Here is a 15834-nt window from a genome sequence, read left to right as displayed (position 1 = left end):
ACAGGAATTGAAAAATCTAGAAAAAATACTACAGACTGCCAATTGGTCCTATCGATCCGAGGCGATACGAGGGATTTCACAGGGGAGGTGTCCTACCTAGTGACTACTGCCCGCACCTGAGTTTATGACGGAGATGCTCCCTGACTGTTTAAGATAACCGAGGACTTTTGGGTATTTCTATAAACATTAATCTATCGCTCGCTATGCAGTGCAAGAGCTCATGACCCAGGTTCAGTTTCAGGAGCCTGACTCGCCTGCGCTTCCAATTCCTTCTTTCGGAAATATTCATCGCGCTGTGCCTTCTTACTCGCAGATTTCAGTCCACTTTTATGGCGATGGCTATTCAAATGAATATGCCACTGGTCCTCAGTTGCCATAGTCTTCTGACAGACGTCACAGGTATAGCACTTCCCGATTGGGTCTGTTTGTACACGCTTTTTGGCCTGGGCTTCCTTCGCGCCGAACTCTGCTGCTGCCAACTGAGAAAGCGATTTGGGATCCGGAGTCGGCTTGCTTTGCTGCATCAGTTGCACAATCTTCTCAGATGGTTCAGTGATGCACTTGTTCCAGTCATTGACATTGGAACTGTCCAGGAGATAAAGACGATGTGTCTCTCCGGCTTCTGTGAGTGCCTTCCAGAGTTTATTGCGGATCCATTTGACCTGCGACGTTCCGTACTGCCGTGTGGCGATCCGAATCAATTCAAGAGAGTTTCGTTTGAGATCTTCAATCTCTTTCTCGCTTGCTTGCCCGTCCCGAATAGCCTCGAAGTATGGCGCTAATTCCTTGAACCCAATGGACACCCAGACTCCCCGTGTTTGATCAACTTCAATACCCTGGGAGGCTTTCTCCAGCAAGTATTCCGACATTTTCTCCGCCTCGGCTATCAAGCCCTGCTTGACCATGTCATCGACGCGTGCATCCAGGCGCGCGTTGAGGACCTCCTTCTCGGCATGTACCCAAAACACCAACGTATTCTCAAACCGCAGTAGTCCTTCCTCCTTGTCTATCGCCTTTCGTTTTTGAGAGAACTGCTCTTTATAGATCTCGGAGGCCTGCCGCCCTGTTTGAAAATAGATTTCCAATGACCGCCGGATTTTCCGAGCATCTTTCGGATGCCATCGCGCGGCCATGACAGGATCCACCTCGCGCAGCTTCTCCAAGAGGATTTCAGGCGACGAGTCCAGAATCGGCCATTTCAACGAGCTTGAACTGAACTCCGTGATCTGTTCCCGCTCGCCCTCGTCATCCACTCCCTCGCCCACGAGCTGTTCTTTGAACAGCACTGCTTGGGTATAATAGTGGGTACCCCCAACAAGGATAGGAACCTTGCCACGGGCGTGAATGTCTTCAATAAGTCGTAGAGCTTCTCGCTTGAACAGCCCTATGCGCCATGCTTCTGCGTCTAGGTCGATGCAACTGAGGAGGTGGTGAGGGATGCCGTTCCGTTCCTCTGTCGGGATTTGGTTCGTTATGATCGGTAGACCGCGGTACATCTGCATAGCGTCGCCATTGATAATTTCACCGTTGAATCGAGAGGCCAAGTCCACTGCAAGCTGTCTACAGCTATCAGTCATTGTGTCTGGAGGACGTGCGCCATACTTGGAGTCATTACCTTAGACTTGCCTGTGCCCGTGGCGCCGACAACGGCTATGAGAGGATTCATGGTTCTTTGACCGTGCCAGATAGATCGGAGAGCCGAGATCATACCGTGATACTCATTGCAACGACGTGGGGGGAAAAAAGCTGTTATCTGTTATCAGGCGGGTTACCTCATCCATGGCGTCCCCGGCCCCGGAGATCGCCTCATCGAGGTTACATGAGCGATAACATCAGATCAGTCTAGATAAATTCTAATTAACAGCTTGGTCTGACTCATTTTTTTATCTTCCTCCTTTTAAGCCTGAAGCCGCGGTCCTTTCGACACTTTTATTTTTCTCCCACTTTCATCATGGCGGATGTCACTCCCACTCTCCCATCCATTGAGGTACAAAACCTCTCATACAAGTTCCAAGATGGCTCAGATGGCCTGGAGAACGTAAGCATGAGTCTACCAGCTGGAAGCCGCACTCTACTGATCGGCGGTGAGTGAAACCCATCTCCAAACTAATCTCGAAAACTAACCCAAACCCACAGCAAATGGAGCGGGGAAAACCACCCTCCTTCGCCTCCTATCAGGGAAGCGCCTTGCACCCAGTAACACCATCGCCATCGGTGGGAAGGACCCCTTCAAGGACAGTCTAGATGGCGTGACCTATCTGGGAGTCGAGTGGGTGTTGAACAGCATCGTGCGCACAGATATCGATGTGCCGACGCTGCTCGCCTCTGTCGGCGGAAACGCCTACCCAGAGCGCCGGGACGAGCTGATCGATATTCTTGATGTCGATTTAAGCTGGCGCATGCATGCTGTCTCGGATGGAGAACGCCGCCGCGTGCAGCTGGCCATGGGCTTGCTGCGGCCCTGGCAGGTTCTGCTGCTCGACGAGATCACTGTCGACTTGGACCTTTTGTCCAGGAGCAATTTCCTGGCTTTCCTAAAGCGGGAGACTGAGACCCGTGCGTGCACTATTGTTTATGCTACCCATATTTTGGACAACCTCGCCCAGTGGCCTACCCATTTGGCCCACATGCACTTGGGCAAGGTCAAGGCGATAGGTAGTGTCGAGTCGTTCCATGAACAAGTCCCTGAATGGACTTCAGAGAATAGTCGCCTTGGAGAGCTGGTCCTGAAGTGGCTCAAGGAGGACATGAAAGTCAGAGGCCCACGGAATGCTCGTGGTAACCAGGGCAAAACCTACCAGTCCCTTGAAGGTCTTGGTGGTTACGGCCTGGAGAAACATGAGTGAGCACTAATCTGGAGATCTGACGTTTTTTTTTCCTGTTATTTTTCTATTTTTGCATGCGAGCACTGCTGTCAGGAGTCATTTAACATGCCATTCAACAACAATTGGGTTCAACCACAAGGCATAGATGGGGTTTATGGGTTGGCATCTGCATCTAAAGGGAGGATTTATTCAACATTTGGGAGTTTTCAACCATCATGACTCATACAGGGGGGACTAAAACTATTTTGATTTTTTTATGCAACTTATGAGGGTATGTTCAACATAGTATATACATGCGTGTAGACGTGTCCTCGCCTGCCACCTCCTATAGCTAAGGAGACCAAAGTCTCCAATAGCTGCTATGTATCTAGCAGAGATACAATCTACATTCTTCAAATTTTATCTTTATGTGGGAAATAAAGGGTCTCATACAAGGTGTTTAAATTCATCCGAAGAAAAAATATTTTGCCCGACTACGCAGCATCTCCCATCACATAATGCTAGTTGATAGTCCACTGCTCTCGTTGTCTTTGGGCTTATCTACATCGGGACCCTGGTTGGGTTCTGATCTGCTTTCGATATTTCAGCAGGCCTCTACTTAAATATCCTAACTGCTCTTTCCTTTGTAGCTTTATATCAGTAACCGCTAATCATACTTACACATATGTACATATGTATACGTACATATGGGACCTTAGAATTCCTAATGCTTTTTACTTTATATTATAGAGTGATAAGCCCTGTGTATTCCATACTATTTTTTCCCATTAGTATTCTAGCTATAACATCAAGAAGAGACCAGGAATATCTAAAAAAGAAGACCTCAAGGGACATCTAAAGATATTTCCAAAGGCACTTCTTAAAAGATCTCCTAAGGTCACGTACATATAATGTCCTTCATAGCATCTTCAGCTAGATATATCAGACTATTAGAGTCATACGTCGTTGAGGACGGTGGTTGCATACGCGACGAGCTATATACTTCAGAACTACAGGAGCTAGATAGAGGCTGTATACCTCAAGAAACACCGAAGTCAGGAGTCATTTAATGTTTCAACAATTGCGTTTAATCACAAGGTATAAATGGGGTTCATGGAACATCTGCATCTACAGTATTTATTTAACACTCGGGAGTTTTCAACCATCATAACTCATAAAGGAGGACTAGAACCATTTTTCTTTTTACACAAATCATGAGAGCATGTTCGAAATAGCATATATCCGGGTGGAGGTGTCCTCGCTTGCCACCGCCAATTCGAATTGATCCCTACCAGTGGTATCCGCCTCTGCAGCTTGCACTGGTCGCCATGATAATTGAGTAATTGCCTTAGAAGGCGAGATCACTTTGTCAATGGTCACAATGTGCTGTGCTTCGAGAGTGTCGGCAGCAATTTGGTGGACAGAGATGACACCGTTGTCCTCGCCGGCAGCAATAACATATGTGCCTTTGATGGTTGCGGGCAAGAAAGCAATTGCCGAGACCGCTGATGTCAGCGCCACGGTAGTCTTACAGATGAAAGTGTCTTCGGACTTTTGCCAGATCCTCACGGATTTGTCACGTCCTGCTGTGGCAAACACATGATCCGTTGTAGCTGGGGCCCAGGCGGCACCTAGGATCATTCGAGAGTGGCCCTTGGGGTTTGAGCTGAGGTTTGTAAACGTAGTTGGGTCTGCATCGCTCCGCTGGAAGACCGCCCATTGGCGATCTCGTCCAACACTGAGAAGATAGCGATCGTCGCTCGAGAATGAAAGGTCGGTGATGGTCAAAGAGTGCGCAGTGAGAGAAGGTTTGATCTCATGCCAGTCCGATGTATCATACAGACGAATTACTGCATGGTCAATCGAGCTGGCCTTGCAGGCGGTAGCAATGAGCTTACGGTCATGGCTCACTGCCACTGCTGAAATCTCATAGCCATGGCCATAGAGCTTCTCATGCTCCGGCCACAATGTGTAACGAGACAACTGATCTTCTAGTGGCGGGTGGTTGGCAGCCAGCAAGGCAGAACTGGTTGGCGCTTCAGTTGGGGCTTTTCGCTCATCTTCTTCCACTGGCGCCTCATCTCCAAGTGCCTTATTCGAGAGACCCAGCACTGGGATTTCAGCAGTGTCTGGGAGGTCCTTATCATTTGATTGTTTGAACCCAGTAAGTCTCTCGAGCAACTGAGCAATTGGTTTGGGCTCATTGAACACACGCAGGAGTTTCTCCTCTGCGCCAGTGACAAACTGTGAGGGACCCAGTGTGTCGACGCAGTTCAAATCGTACCCATGAATCTGAGGGCGAGAAAACTCATGCCATGAGCCTATGTTTTCCCGCACCCACTTTGCATGAAGTCGGGTGGTTTGGTCCGAGCTGGTTGAAAGCAGGTAGCCTCCAGTAGGCTCCCATTGTACACCGTTAGATGAGCGCACATGGCCCGAAACACCGAATCGCTGTATCCAAAGATCCGAGTCGGAATCATGTCGCCAGACTCTCCAACTACCTGTCCGTCCAAGACTCACCACCTGCTTCCCATCTGGTGACCAGAGCCCAATCCAGAAGCCACCTGCACTACCAGTTGCCGTGGTAGATCCTTTTTGGACACTGATCTCTCCCATTCTCTCTGGGGACATCCAAACGCCTGATGCTTGATCTTGTTCCCAAATTGTGATGGTGTTATCGGCCGATGCCGAGAGAAGCTGCTGCCGCTTCGAATCTGGATTCCATGCAATAGTATAGATCCAGTCTTCATGTCCAAAGAGAAGAGCTTCGAAAGTAATGGAGTATTTCGATCCTGCAGCTTCGAACTCATGGGCTTTGTTCGATAGCGTAGGTTCCATTCCTCCAAGCAGAGGATCCGTATCATCTATCGAAGCAGGAGCGCTTGCTTCGCCACGACGCAGTCGCCAAAGACGGATGTATCTGTCTTGACTTGCAGAAGCTAGCAGGATATCACCGTTGCTCTGCTTGTCCTGGGTGAACGAAAGAGCCTTGATCCAAGCTTCGTGTCCCGCAAGCGCAGCCCGGTGCTTGAACTCTGGCTTGCTGATGGAGGTTTCCGAGACGTAGATATGAACCTTGGTTGTTGTACCTGCAACGGCTAACACTAATGGCTTGTCCGAGTCACCTTCGAGCCCCTGCAGTGAAAGAGATAGTGGGAAGAACCGCGGTGTCATTGTGATCGTTTCAAGGAGCTCGCACTTCAATTCGTTCTGTGCATTGATTCTCCAGATCCGAACCGTTCCATCAGCCGCTCCAGATGCGATAATGTCCGTTCCATCAGCGACAGCAATCGCATTCACCGAGCTCGTGTGGCCCTCAAGGGTAGACGCAAGGATATAGTTGTGGGGATCGGCATTGTCTTTTTGCCATACCCGTATTGTGCGGTCGACGGAGCCGGTGATGATAAATCTCGTTCCTGAGGCGGGGCATGTATAAAATCGAACGACGCTGACTTTGTCGGTATGACCAACAAGCAGGGCGTAGATACCACGATCAGTCTTGTCCTTGACTAAATGTCAGCTCTTCCTTGTTATCAATGCGCAGTTGTTCTCAATGGACCTACTAGAGGGTCCCACAAGGCGACATTGCTGTCCGCACCGAAGGCGAGCACGCCGGTCTGCACATCCCAATCCGCGGCACCGGGGTGCCGGTTTCCCCAACACTAATGTAGTCTGTTGTGACAGCGACCATGGAGTATTATGAGGGCTCGTGAACCCTTTTGTCTGTCTGTGTTGCTGTACTAGGAATAAGTTGGAGAAAAGCCGCAAAGAAATTGCGGGAAGATTGGGGCTTATCGATAAGAGGTTCTGTCTCCGCCTAGCCCCTCCATCTTCAACAGACTTGACTGTGATCTCTTTCCGTCCGTTCTCAATAAGTGCGATACTTGCTATAGTCTCTGGATTTCCCTTCACCTGCGCCATGGCTGGTAGTTCAAATGCGAGTCAGGGAGAATTACCCATCCCTATCACCGTCGAGTTTACGTACGTCAAATCTTTCCTTCAATCGATCAACCTCTGCTAATAATTGATCTCGACAGTGGCGGCTTAGAATTGCTATTCGGGAATGAGCGCAAGCATAAGGTCGTTTTGCCTGCTCGTTTAGAGGATGGCAGCAAGCCAAATATCTCATACCTGCTTAAATACCTCGTCGACAATCTCATGAAGGATCAGAGGATAGACATGTTCATTATGGAGGACAATGTGTATGTCAACACAACTTTAGGGTTTTATTAAAACAGTACTAATGAGTTCGACAGACGACCAGGGATTCTCGTCCTTATTAACGATGCCGATTGGGAACTCGAAGGCGAAGAGACATATGAACTTCAACAAGGGGACAACATTGTTTTTGTCTCAACTTTACATGGCGGTTAAACATGATCGACTGTATTGATGCTATCAACGCAACAAAGATAAAAAAGCAACTTGATTCGAAGTGTGGCTGGAGGAATTCCAGAGCAACATGTGGGGGTATTGCGGGGTGAAGCGAATTTGTGTGGACTTTTACCTAGACCACATCCTCAACATGCTGTTGTGAGATCCTTTCGCGCTCACGCGGTGTTCGCATTCCACTGGGCGTTCGATAACCACTCTGTGGGGTTACTTGGCCTTCTGGGGTACCAAGCCCTTGCGTTGGTGATACCACCCCGCTCGGGGGCACTGGAATCTTCAAGTCCTCTGGAGAGGCCGGGATAATCTCTTCGGGGAGGTCGGGGATATGGATCCGCTGTGCCTCGTTCTGATAGCTCTCGGGGACGATCTGAAATAGTGTTAATTAGCCGTAGATACTAATACAGCCCAAAGTCCAATTTACCTCAATAATTTCATCGCGGGGGAACTCAAGGAACGGAATATCAGCAGCATTGCAGGCCATAAGATAGCCATACAAAACCCTCAAAACACTTTCGTGTGCAATGATGAGCAGATCGGTTTGCTCTCTCTCCAATTCAAGGATAATTGGCTCAAGGCGAACAGCCAAGTCATGGTATGACTATTGAAAATGGTCAGCAGCTACAAATTTTTGAGGGGGTTGGACAAGGCTTACCTCTGCCCGAGGATAACGGTGGTGGTAGGGATCCAGCTCGTGCTTAGCAACCTCATCCCCAAGCTCTGCTCGGATGCGATCCTCAGACATCTGTTCACAAACACCAGGGTGCAGTTGGCTCAATTGAGACCTTTGCCGGACTTTATATCCGGTTTCGTGGAGGTATTTCGCGGTTTCCACTGTTCTGCGCCGTGTGGAGGTCCAAACTTTCAAGGGCCTTGGCTCGTAGCCAGTCTCTCCTCGTTCAACCATTGCTTGCTTTTCTTCTTCCCGGTGAGCTAGCAGACGCGCCGTCATTTTCTTGGCGTAGTCTTCTCCCTGTTCGGATAACGAAGCATCGGCTTTGTATGAATCTGCGTCTAGTGAAACACCGGCCTAGATGAATTGTTAGAGGTTGCATAGTAGCAATATTTACAGTGAATGACCTACCCGGGCGAAGTATGTGCGTCTCGATTTGATGTGGAGATTCAAAAGATAGAAGACTATACGGTTAGAGAGGTAACCAAAGCTTCGATTGTTGACAATCAGTCTTTCGCCAGCGTTGATCATCTATATTTTGTGAGTAATGGCAACGTGACAGAATCAGTTGCGCGTACCTTGATATAGTTCAAGTCCTTTTCTTCCATGGTCTGAAATTGGGGGATACGAGAATAAATACGGTTCAAGTAATGCTTCACGGCATCTTCCGATTTCCATGCGACGTACTAACCATGATTGTCAGAATTTACGTTCAATGCTAAGATGTACATGAGACTCACATCAGGGGAGGATATCTTGACTCTGCGAACATTCTCTTCAATGATGCGCTCATCGTCACACCAAGACTCAATGAACAGGGTCTGGTGAAAATTATGTCAGTAATTAGTCTATTGTGGAATATTCAAAGAATCAATTATGACTTACCTCAATATCATGCTTCGCAAATTCCTTGGCAAGCGAGCGCCGTCCTGAAGCGAGCGGGTTGACGGCATCATATATCGCTATTTGACCATTTTCATGGTTCAAAAAGTGATAGATATCTTCTCGACATTTTCTCACAATCTTTTGGCGTAGAAGAACGGACTTGGCGGTTGCTGAACAAATCATTAACATGGTCAATCAGGTACATCAGGAATCTTGCCTACCATTGACATAGAAATAGTCATCTGGCATGTCCTCGCCAAATGGGATTGTGGCACGACGATAGTCGCCCAGGTGGAAGATTCTAGTTTTGACACCAAGCCTATCAATGCATCAGCGTACTTCTTGAGATGCGCAAACCACAGGAATAAAGCATACCATCGAAGGTACCGTGCCAAGGCCACTGAGATATGTCTGTCATGGATTTAGAATTAGTTTAATGAGAAATACAAATCCAATATAAAAAGTAGTATCATACGTTTTGCCTCTGGCAGGCAAGCCGACTGTGATAATCACAATGCGGCCCGAATGGAAAAGCCGACCAGATTCGGTACTGTACAGTTGGGCCGGGGCCAGATCGGCCTTTTCCGGCAAGTCATGAATTGCATCGACAAAGATTGACGATTTGCGACGGAATCGTGGGGAATTGGCCACAATATCAGCAGTGCTATTAGGTATGATGTCAGTTCAAATCCGTTATCAGACTTCACTATTCAGCTTCCCCAAGACTAGACTTGGGTACATTGCTAGGATGTTTCTTTTTTTTGCTAGTATTTTCAAGCAGAAAACAAGCACAAAACTTTCATGTGAAAAAAAAACATGTATCCGTGAAGCAGCAAAGGCAAGCTTACAGTAATGTGTCCATGGTGGGATGTCGATGTGACGCAACCTCGAGATATCACAAGATTCAGAATTGTGCGTGTCAGGATTGCCGATTGATAGCCTGAGAATATTCCTGAGATAGATCAGAGATATTTAAAGTCACCTTAGCCTGATTGCAAGACAGTAAAGCAAGAAACAAGGAAGAGTAGGCAGGTAAGAGGCGGTATAAGTAATCGATCAAGGCCCAGATAACTATCAGGTGCAGATCATGGGCTTTTGTTGCCTTGTTTTTCAGGCTTCAATATTCAAAGCAATCTCCAACGAAACCCGATTCTAGCACGATTTAGGGTCAAACGGAATGAAATGGAAGAAGCTGTTCAAAGATCAATTAATATCAGGTTATAGATCACCCCAATCACCCTCAGTCCCCTCTGGTCTTGCCTTAGACCGGGAAGGCCCGAAAAAAAGATTATGTAATACACCGGCGAACGACAGCAACCAAAGACGCCGAGGCAGGTGACTAGCATTTTTCACAGCTTGGAAAGTCTTGAATTGCTTCCCCTACACTCCCAAGCGCATCAGATACAGCCCTCCTTACGCTATTTTATCAAAGGTCATCTGAAGACGTTTGCTCGTCCCAGATCCTCGGGCTGGTCTCAATCCCTTTTATTCTCAATTATTTTTGTTTTGATCCGAGTCTTACTGAGACCGACTAACACGCGTGACGACACCTAATATATTCGTCAATTATCAGATTTCAACCAAAATGGCCGACTACCTATCATCCCTCTCTTTCCTCGCAGAGAACCCTGCCGCCGCGGCCATCAATGAAGCATACTCCTCGTTCTCCGACCGAAGGGCTTTGCTTAACCTGCCCAACCCCGGCACTGTCGATAACCTCGCCAGGGAAGTGCAGAAGGATGTTCTCTTGACCAACTTCATGTTCTCCGGTCTCCGCGCAGACCTGACCAAGGTCTTTGGCATGTCCCCTCTGTTCCGTGTGTCGCATGCGTTCTCTATGGGCTCAACCGGCAACCTGCCTCCATATGCTTTCTCCGCCATGTACGGAAGCCCCAAAGTAAGGACAACTATTCTATGCGATCCGGCGTGCCGGTAAACTGCAATTCACAGTATCTAACATATCGCGCTCTCATAGGTGTTTATGCAAGGTAACTACGGAAGCGACGGTGCGCTCGCTGCCGTCGCCAACTACCGCTGGAACCAGGCCCTTGTCACCAAGACCAACGCTCAGATCATGAACGGTGGTACCCAGGGCTTGGTCCAGATCGATAACGACTACACTGGCCGTGACTTCTCCGCGTCCCTTAAGGCCTTCAACCCCTCTTGCCTCGAGGGCGGTCTCACCGGTATCTTCGTCGGCAGCTACCTGCAGTCCGTCACCCCCAATCTCGCTCTTGGTTTCGAGGCTATCTGGCAGCGCCAGGCCATCACCGCTCGCCCCGAGACTGCTCTGTCCTACTCCGCTAAGTATAAGGGTGAGGACTGGATTGGTACCGCTCAGCTCCAGGCCCAGGGTACTTTCAATGCCACTTACTGGCGCAAGCTGTCCGAGCGTGTTGAGGCTGGTATTGACATGAACCTCCAACTTCAGCCCTCCCCCGCTACTCTTATGATGGGCGGCCCTGCTCGTGACGGTACCACTGCTATTGGTGCTAAGTACGATTTCCGTGCCTCTTCCTTCCGCGCCCAGGTTGACAGCACCGGCAAGGTCAGCTGCCTCCTCGAGAAGCGCATTGCCATGCCCATCTCTCTCTCCTTTGCTGGTGAGATTGACCAGGCTAAGGTAAGTGACATCCGTCTTTTCTTTCCGATTGCAACCTCGGTGCTAATTTATTTCTTTTTTTCTTTCTAGCAAACCGCTAAGCTCGGTCTTGCCGTCTCCCTTGAGCTTGCTGGCGAGGATGTCATGGAGCAGCAGGAAAAGGTTGACGCTGCCAGCATGATCCCTCCTCCCTTCTAAACTCTCCTCTCGCATCGCCCGAGATAATAACCCTTTCGCCTCCCATGTTTTAGTAGTTCTTCACTCTCCATGTCTGGAATGACATATGTTGTCTCTCTCCCTCGGTATATCCTCTTGAATTTGGGTTGCTGGTGTAGGTGACAGTTGTTTGGCGCCATGGAGATTCCAAATTTTTTTGTATAGATTCTCACACTCCGGTTCTTTGATTTCCATTTCCATTACCACCTGATGCTGCATCTCTGTTTGGCTTATGGTCTGATGTCTTGTGTCTCCTTACTGTCTTTCCAGTTCATTTCCTTGCATGGCCATGTTTTGGGTCTATGGGATTGCCAGGTCTGGGATGCATGGCTGCGCCTGCAGATAGCTCTGGTTATGTTTTTCGCATCATAGACGGGCCAATGTAAAACAAGTTTTTGATTAGGTTGAGGTAGTTGTAATGGTTTCATTGTAATCTGTCTTCGATTTCTAATTATTTCCTATCTGAAAGGATTCGCCAAAGGATGTACAAAGCCAGTCCTTTGTCTAGGTGGATATCAATGTACTGTCTGATTATAGGTGTTGACATTGCCATGAAAACCAGGCCCTTATACATACATATAGGTCTCTGTTTTTTTTCGAATGAAAACTATAAATCTTTCAGCTTTAATATATTCATTAAAGACAAAGGGGCTATTTCGTTCCAGACTTGACTCTATTGGCTCCAAAACAACAATATCAAAACCCTTCCTCAGACGCCACACAAATCAAAGCGGAGAGGAAAATGATCCCGAATAATGCCTGTATATACCCAAAGCGGTGACCGGGACGAACGACGGCGTCTTCCAAGACCCAACAAATCAGACGAATCAGCCATCTAGTATTACTCCACTATATCCTGTGGGCACTGGAGCAACTTTTATCCAATTGGTAGAAGACTCCGGAGTGCAGTGGCCTTATGCATCTCCTAGAATTGGAACCGTTTCTGCTTCATATTCTCCACTCAACTGGACTAAGTTTCTTCGTAAAGTGGGTTCAGTTATACGTTTAGTCTCCCACGTTTCGCTCTCGAAAATGATACGGAAGGTTATTATTGTGGAGTTATGTTTTGTAATGGAAAATTGAAGTACAAAAGTACTTTGTGCAGAATTAGTCTAAACATAGAAGTGTTATGTTTCTCTCCGCAAAATGGATATTCCTCAGCCACCGACTCCATATCTCAAGCCTGAAGGGCTAAATCCCGCTTGTGAAGTCTTGGGCCATAGTCAACCCCCCAGTTCCCTGCTTCGAGTGTGGCTGGGTCGGGTTGCTGTCTCGCGATTGGAAGTCCCGCGGTTGGTAGTCGGCGTTGGGATATTGTCAGACTCCAGTGACATCATATTCCCCCATTCGACCCTTTTTAGGGCTTTACTTCTTCTCGTAAATCTCTTTACCGGGCTCTCTCTACTATATAAGAAACTGGCCAGTTATCTTCGAGACCTGGGATGCACCTAGGTGCGTATGTCCCGGATAAATGACTTACCCGGGATGGTATTCTTTCTAGACGAATCAAAAGCGAAAACAGAATGCGCAAAATGAAAATGAAAACGAGAAGGGAAAAATATAGTTTTAGAGGGCCCGAGTGTTGCAGCCCAATTGACAGGCTCTCTCTGATTTTTCGGTAATAATATACAACGTACGGGGTACAAGATGTCTGTTGAATAATATAATTTCCGTTGGAAATGAATGTGGGTAGCGTGTCCACAGGGCAATTCATTTCAATTCATTTCCTTGAAGGGATTCATTGGGTAGATTTCAAACAATTTCCGATAATCATTGCTTGTTTAGTGATTTTCTTTTCTACTGGTTCCAAGGGAGGTCTTGCCCAGGGTTTATAGTGTACCTATTCGGGATGGATTATAGGCACAATGTAAAAATGATGTACGGAGAGTACTCCGTACTTCATATATTGATAATCATACAATTCATTCATCCCAAGCAGTATGCGTATCCACCGTTCAAATCTGAAGGTCATGGCACGGATATGATTCAACGTGGCGTGTGCTTTTCCTACAGATCAGAAGGTTTAGATAATGAACATGGCAGATCTCGCCACAGCGTGGGAAGACTGGATCCAATTTCGAGATTGAACCAATAGCCTCTAAGATGATTTGCATATTCCTTTGGTGCATTCCCGAATTCCTTTGGGCACGGTGTACGGAGTACATCATATGAGTATGTTGTATGGCCAAATCCAATTCCAACCTGAGATGAGACGTCAACTGGTTTCTATTTTGCATATATACTATAGATTTCCGTGTCTCTATTTTGCTATTCTGAGCGATTAGCCCACGTGTCTTGACGGAGAGGACCGTAGAATGGAATGTCCGTTCCTTGCTTCCATGCTTTTTACGATCCGTACATGCCGATGGTGCACTATTGGGCTGGACATTCCGCCGGTTTCCTCCCGTGCATATGCATTGACCATTTTAAACATCGTGTCAATGCCAGCCGGGAAGTGTTGCTTTTGCCCAGGAACACACCCGGTTCCTCATCCCGGGTCCGTGAAACGCTAGTGTGACTAGTAAATGCATTGCGCAATTTTATACATCGAGGGATGTATACTTATATATGAGCGTCTAATGGCTCTATTGTATGTGGATTCCACGGGCTGTGTTTAGTGTGAATATTGAATTGAATCCACTCTGATCGCCTAAAAAGACAAGTATAATATTGACCAGTGATCAATATTGAGTTATCTAGTCAGCAAATAAGGCATATTGTTTGCCGAGACCCGATGGACACTTCGGAATCCCGAATGTACATATGTAGTCATGGTCGTACCGGTGCATGGGTTCTGGATATGACATGGATTCCTTTCAGGTTGACGGCGTCAGACCCCCTGCTGAGGGGGCGTCATTTTTTTCTCCCTCTCTCGTGTCAAGCAGATTAAAGTAAGTCGCATGACAAGTTGAAACCAAACTGTGGCGATTCCGAGCCCCCAAGCCATGGTCACCTGTTCTTAAGATGTCTGGTGACGTCGATGAGGGGAAGCTCATTGTTTTATAGATCTAGATACAAACTATATAGATGTTTGGCTAGTAAAATGTTACTATGATATATAAACATATTGAGATATACTGATTTCAAAGTGCAAGGCAGTGCAAGGCAGTGCTAAATGGTAAATGGTAAATGGTCAATGGTGAATGCTATGTGAATACAATCTGATTCTCACTTGAAATACAGTGTAAATACAATACTAATACAAGACAATACAAGGTAAATGCGAGTACATTAACATAGTAGCTCCTCAACGTTAACCTTTTGAGCCAGGTGCATCCCTACAGGGGCGAAGTTTTCGAGGGAACGTCCTTTTTCAGTACCTGACTCGGGTGCTTGCTTGTGTCAGGAACCAACATTCCTAAACCCCTTCGACGATAAGACGGGTTCTTTTTCCACTATAGATCTTATTTTTCTCTGTTTTGATAGTTTGATTTCCTTTTCTGATACGTCTCAAATGGCTATAGATGCCGATTTCGGGGTTCATATACCCCCGATTCAGGTCCAGTTTTTTTGTTTTTTGGTACAAAAGAGGCTGCATGGACGGAACTACGGCTGGAATCCCAATGATAGTCCCGAGCTGGGGCGTCGGCTGAGATAGCTTCGACTCACATGCCAAGGGATCCCTGCACAGAGATGTTACTTTGATAGTATCGAGATCCCTCAAAAGAAAGTGGAAACGGGCCCCCCTTTCGATTCCGATAGATTTTCCGGGCCGAATAGCTTTCTGATTTAGTAGTATATGGACTTTCCCAACCGGTCTAGTTCCCAATTACCGGTGTGTCATTTTCTTTTCTTTTTCTTTTTCTTCTTCTTTCGGAATGCCCCTGGAACTATGCAGAGAAAGTCTGGGAAAAAGGTCAAATGATTTTCTTAGTCTAGTAATGTATATATATAGTATAATGGTGTAGTATATATACTCTAGAATAGTTAGAACCGGGTCCCAGCTCCAATTGCAGCTTGGACTATCACTTGGCCCAAGCTTTTTTTTTTTTTTTCGAGGTCAGCTGGTCTCGTGATAGAGAAAAAAAGATTACAGTACAGTATTTGGACCAATGATAGTGGTTCCAGTGAAAATCACCGTTGGGTCACCCGACATCATCTATTTCTTTTACCCTATTTTTGGGGGGGGAAAGGGGATATATATTAGTATAGTGAAGAAAATATATAGTATACTATCACATATATGCTATGTATAGCTATTCCCACTACCCCGGAGACTCCGCTTTCTCCAAAAAAAAAAAAGTCTATGGGTTTCGTACACCGGG

General features: G+C 47.1%; 6 protein-coding genes across 6 annotated transcripts; 3 read left to right on the top strand and 3 right to left on the bottom strand.

Moving 5' to 3' along the window:
- Positions 1–218: 218 nt before the first annotated feature.
- Positions 219–1708, bottom strand: N7479_002602 (tRNA dimethylallyltransferase; the record flags this gene model as incomplete). The annotated part of the gene is made up of 2 exons (XM_057250299.1): positions 219–1556; positions 1616–1708. The coding sequence occupies 2 exons, from the start codon at positions 1706–1708 to the stop codon at positions 219–221; spliced, it is 1431 nt and encodes a 476-aa protein (XP_057114731.1).
- A 243-nt stretch (positions 1709–1951) lies between these two features.
- Positions 1952–2846, top strand: N7479_002601 (putative ABC transporter; the record flags this gene model as incomplete). Its single annotated transcript, XM_057250298.1, has 2 exons — positions 1952–2084; positions 2137–2846. 2 exons carry the CDS (start codon positions 1952–1954, stop codon positions 2844–2846), a joined length of 843 nt encoding a protein of 280 aa, XP_057114730.1.
- Positions 2847–4016: 1170 nt separating this feature from the next.
- Positions 4017–6495, bottom strand: N7479_002600 (Elongator subunit ELP2; the record flags this gene model as incomplete). Its single annotated transcript, XM_057250297.1, has 2 exons — positions 4017–6313; positions 6381–6495. 2 exons carry the CDS (start codon positions 6493–6495, stop codon positions 4017–4019), a joined length of 2412 nt encoding a protein of 803 aa, XP_057114729.1.
- Positions 6496–6723: 228 nt separating this feature from the next.
- N7479_002599 (ubiquitin-related modifier 1) lies at positions 6724–7178 on the top strand (the record flags this gene model as incomplete). The annotated part of the gene is made up of 3 exons (XM_057250296.1): positions 6724–6785; positions 6842–7006; positions 7061–7178. The coding sequence occupies 3 exons, from the start codon at positions 6724–6726 to the stop codon at positions 7176–7178; spliced, it is 345 nt and encodes a 114-aa protein (XP_057114728.1).
- Positions 7179–7311: 133 nt separating this feature from the next.
- N7479_002598 (bifunctional fructose-2,6-bisphosphate 2-phosphatase/6-phosphofructo-2-kinase) lies at positions 7312–9613 on the bottom strand (the record flags this gene model as incomplete). The annotated part of the gene is made up of 11 exons (XM_057250295.1): positions 7312–7563; positions 7618–7794; positions 7849–8223; positions 8278–8397; positions 8445–8552; positions 8607–8687; positions 8752–8921; positions 8973–9070; positions 9127–9162; positions 9227–9415; positions 9600–9613. The coding sequence occupies 11 exons, from the start codon at positions 9611–9613 to the stop codon at positions 7312–7314; spliced, it is 1620 nt and encodes a 539-aa protein (XP_057114727.1).
- A 723-nt stretch (positions 9614–10336) lies between these two features.
- On the top strand, positions 10337–11551 carry tom40 (TOM complex pore protein TOM40; the record flags this gene model as incomplete). The annotated part of the gene is made up of 3 exons (XM_057250294.1): positions 10337–10648; positions 10727–11374; positions 11444–11551. The coding sequence occupies 3 exons, from the start codon at positions 10337–10339 to the stop codon at positions 11549–11551; spliced, it is 1068 nt and encodes a 355-aa protein (XP_057114726.1).
- Positions 11552–15834: the final 4283 nt, after the last annotated feature.

The sequence above is a fragment of the Penicillium vulpinum genome, assembly GCF_028829585.1.
Source record: "Penicillium vulpinum strain IBT 29486 chromosome Unknown utg000001l_segment0_segment0, whole genome shotgun sequence".
Taxonomy (NCBI): domain Eukaryota; kingdom Fungi; phylum Ascomycota; class Eurotiomycetes; order Eurotiales; family Aspergillaceae; genus Penicillium; species Penicillium vulpinum.
This window is presented reverse-complemented; position numbering and strand designations above follow the sequence as displayed.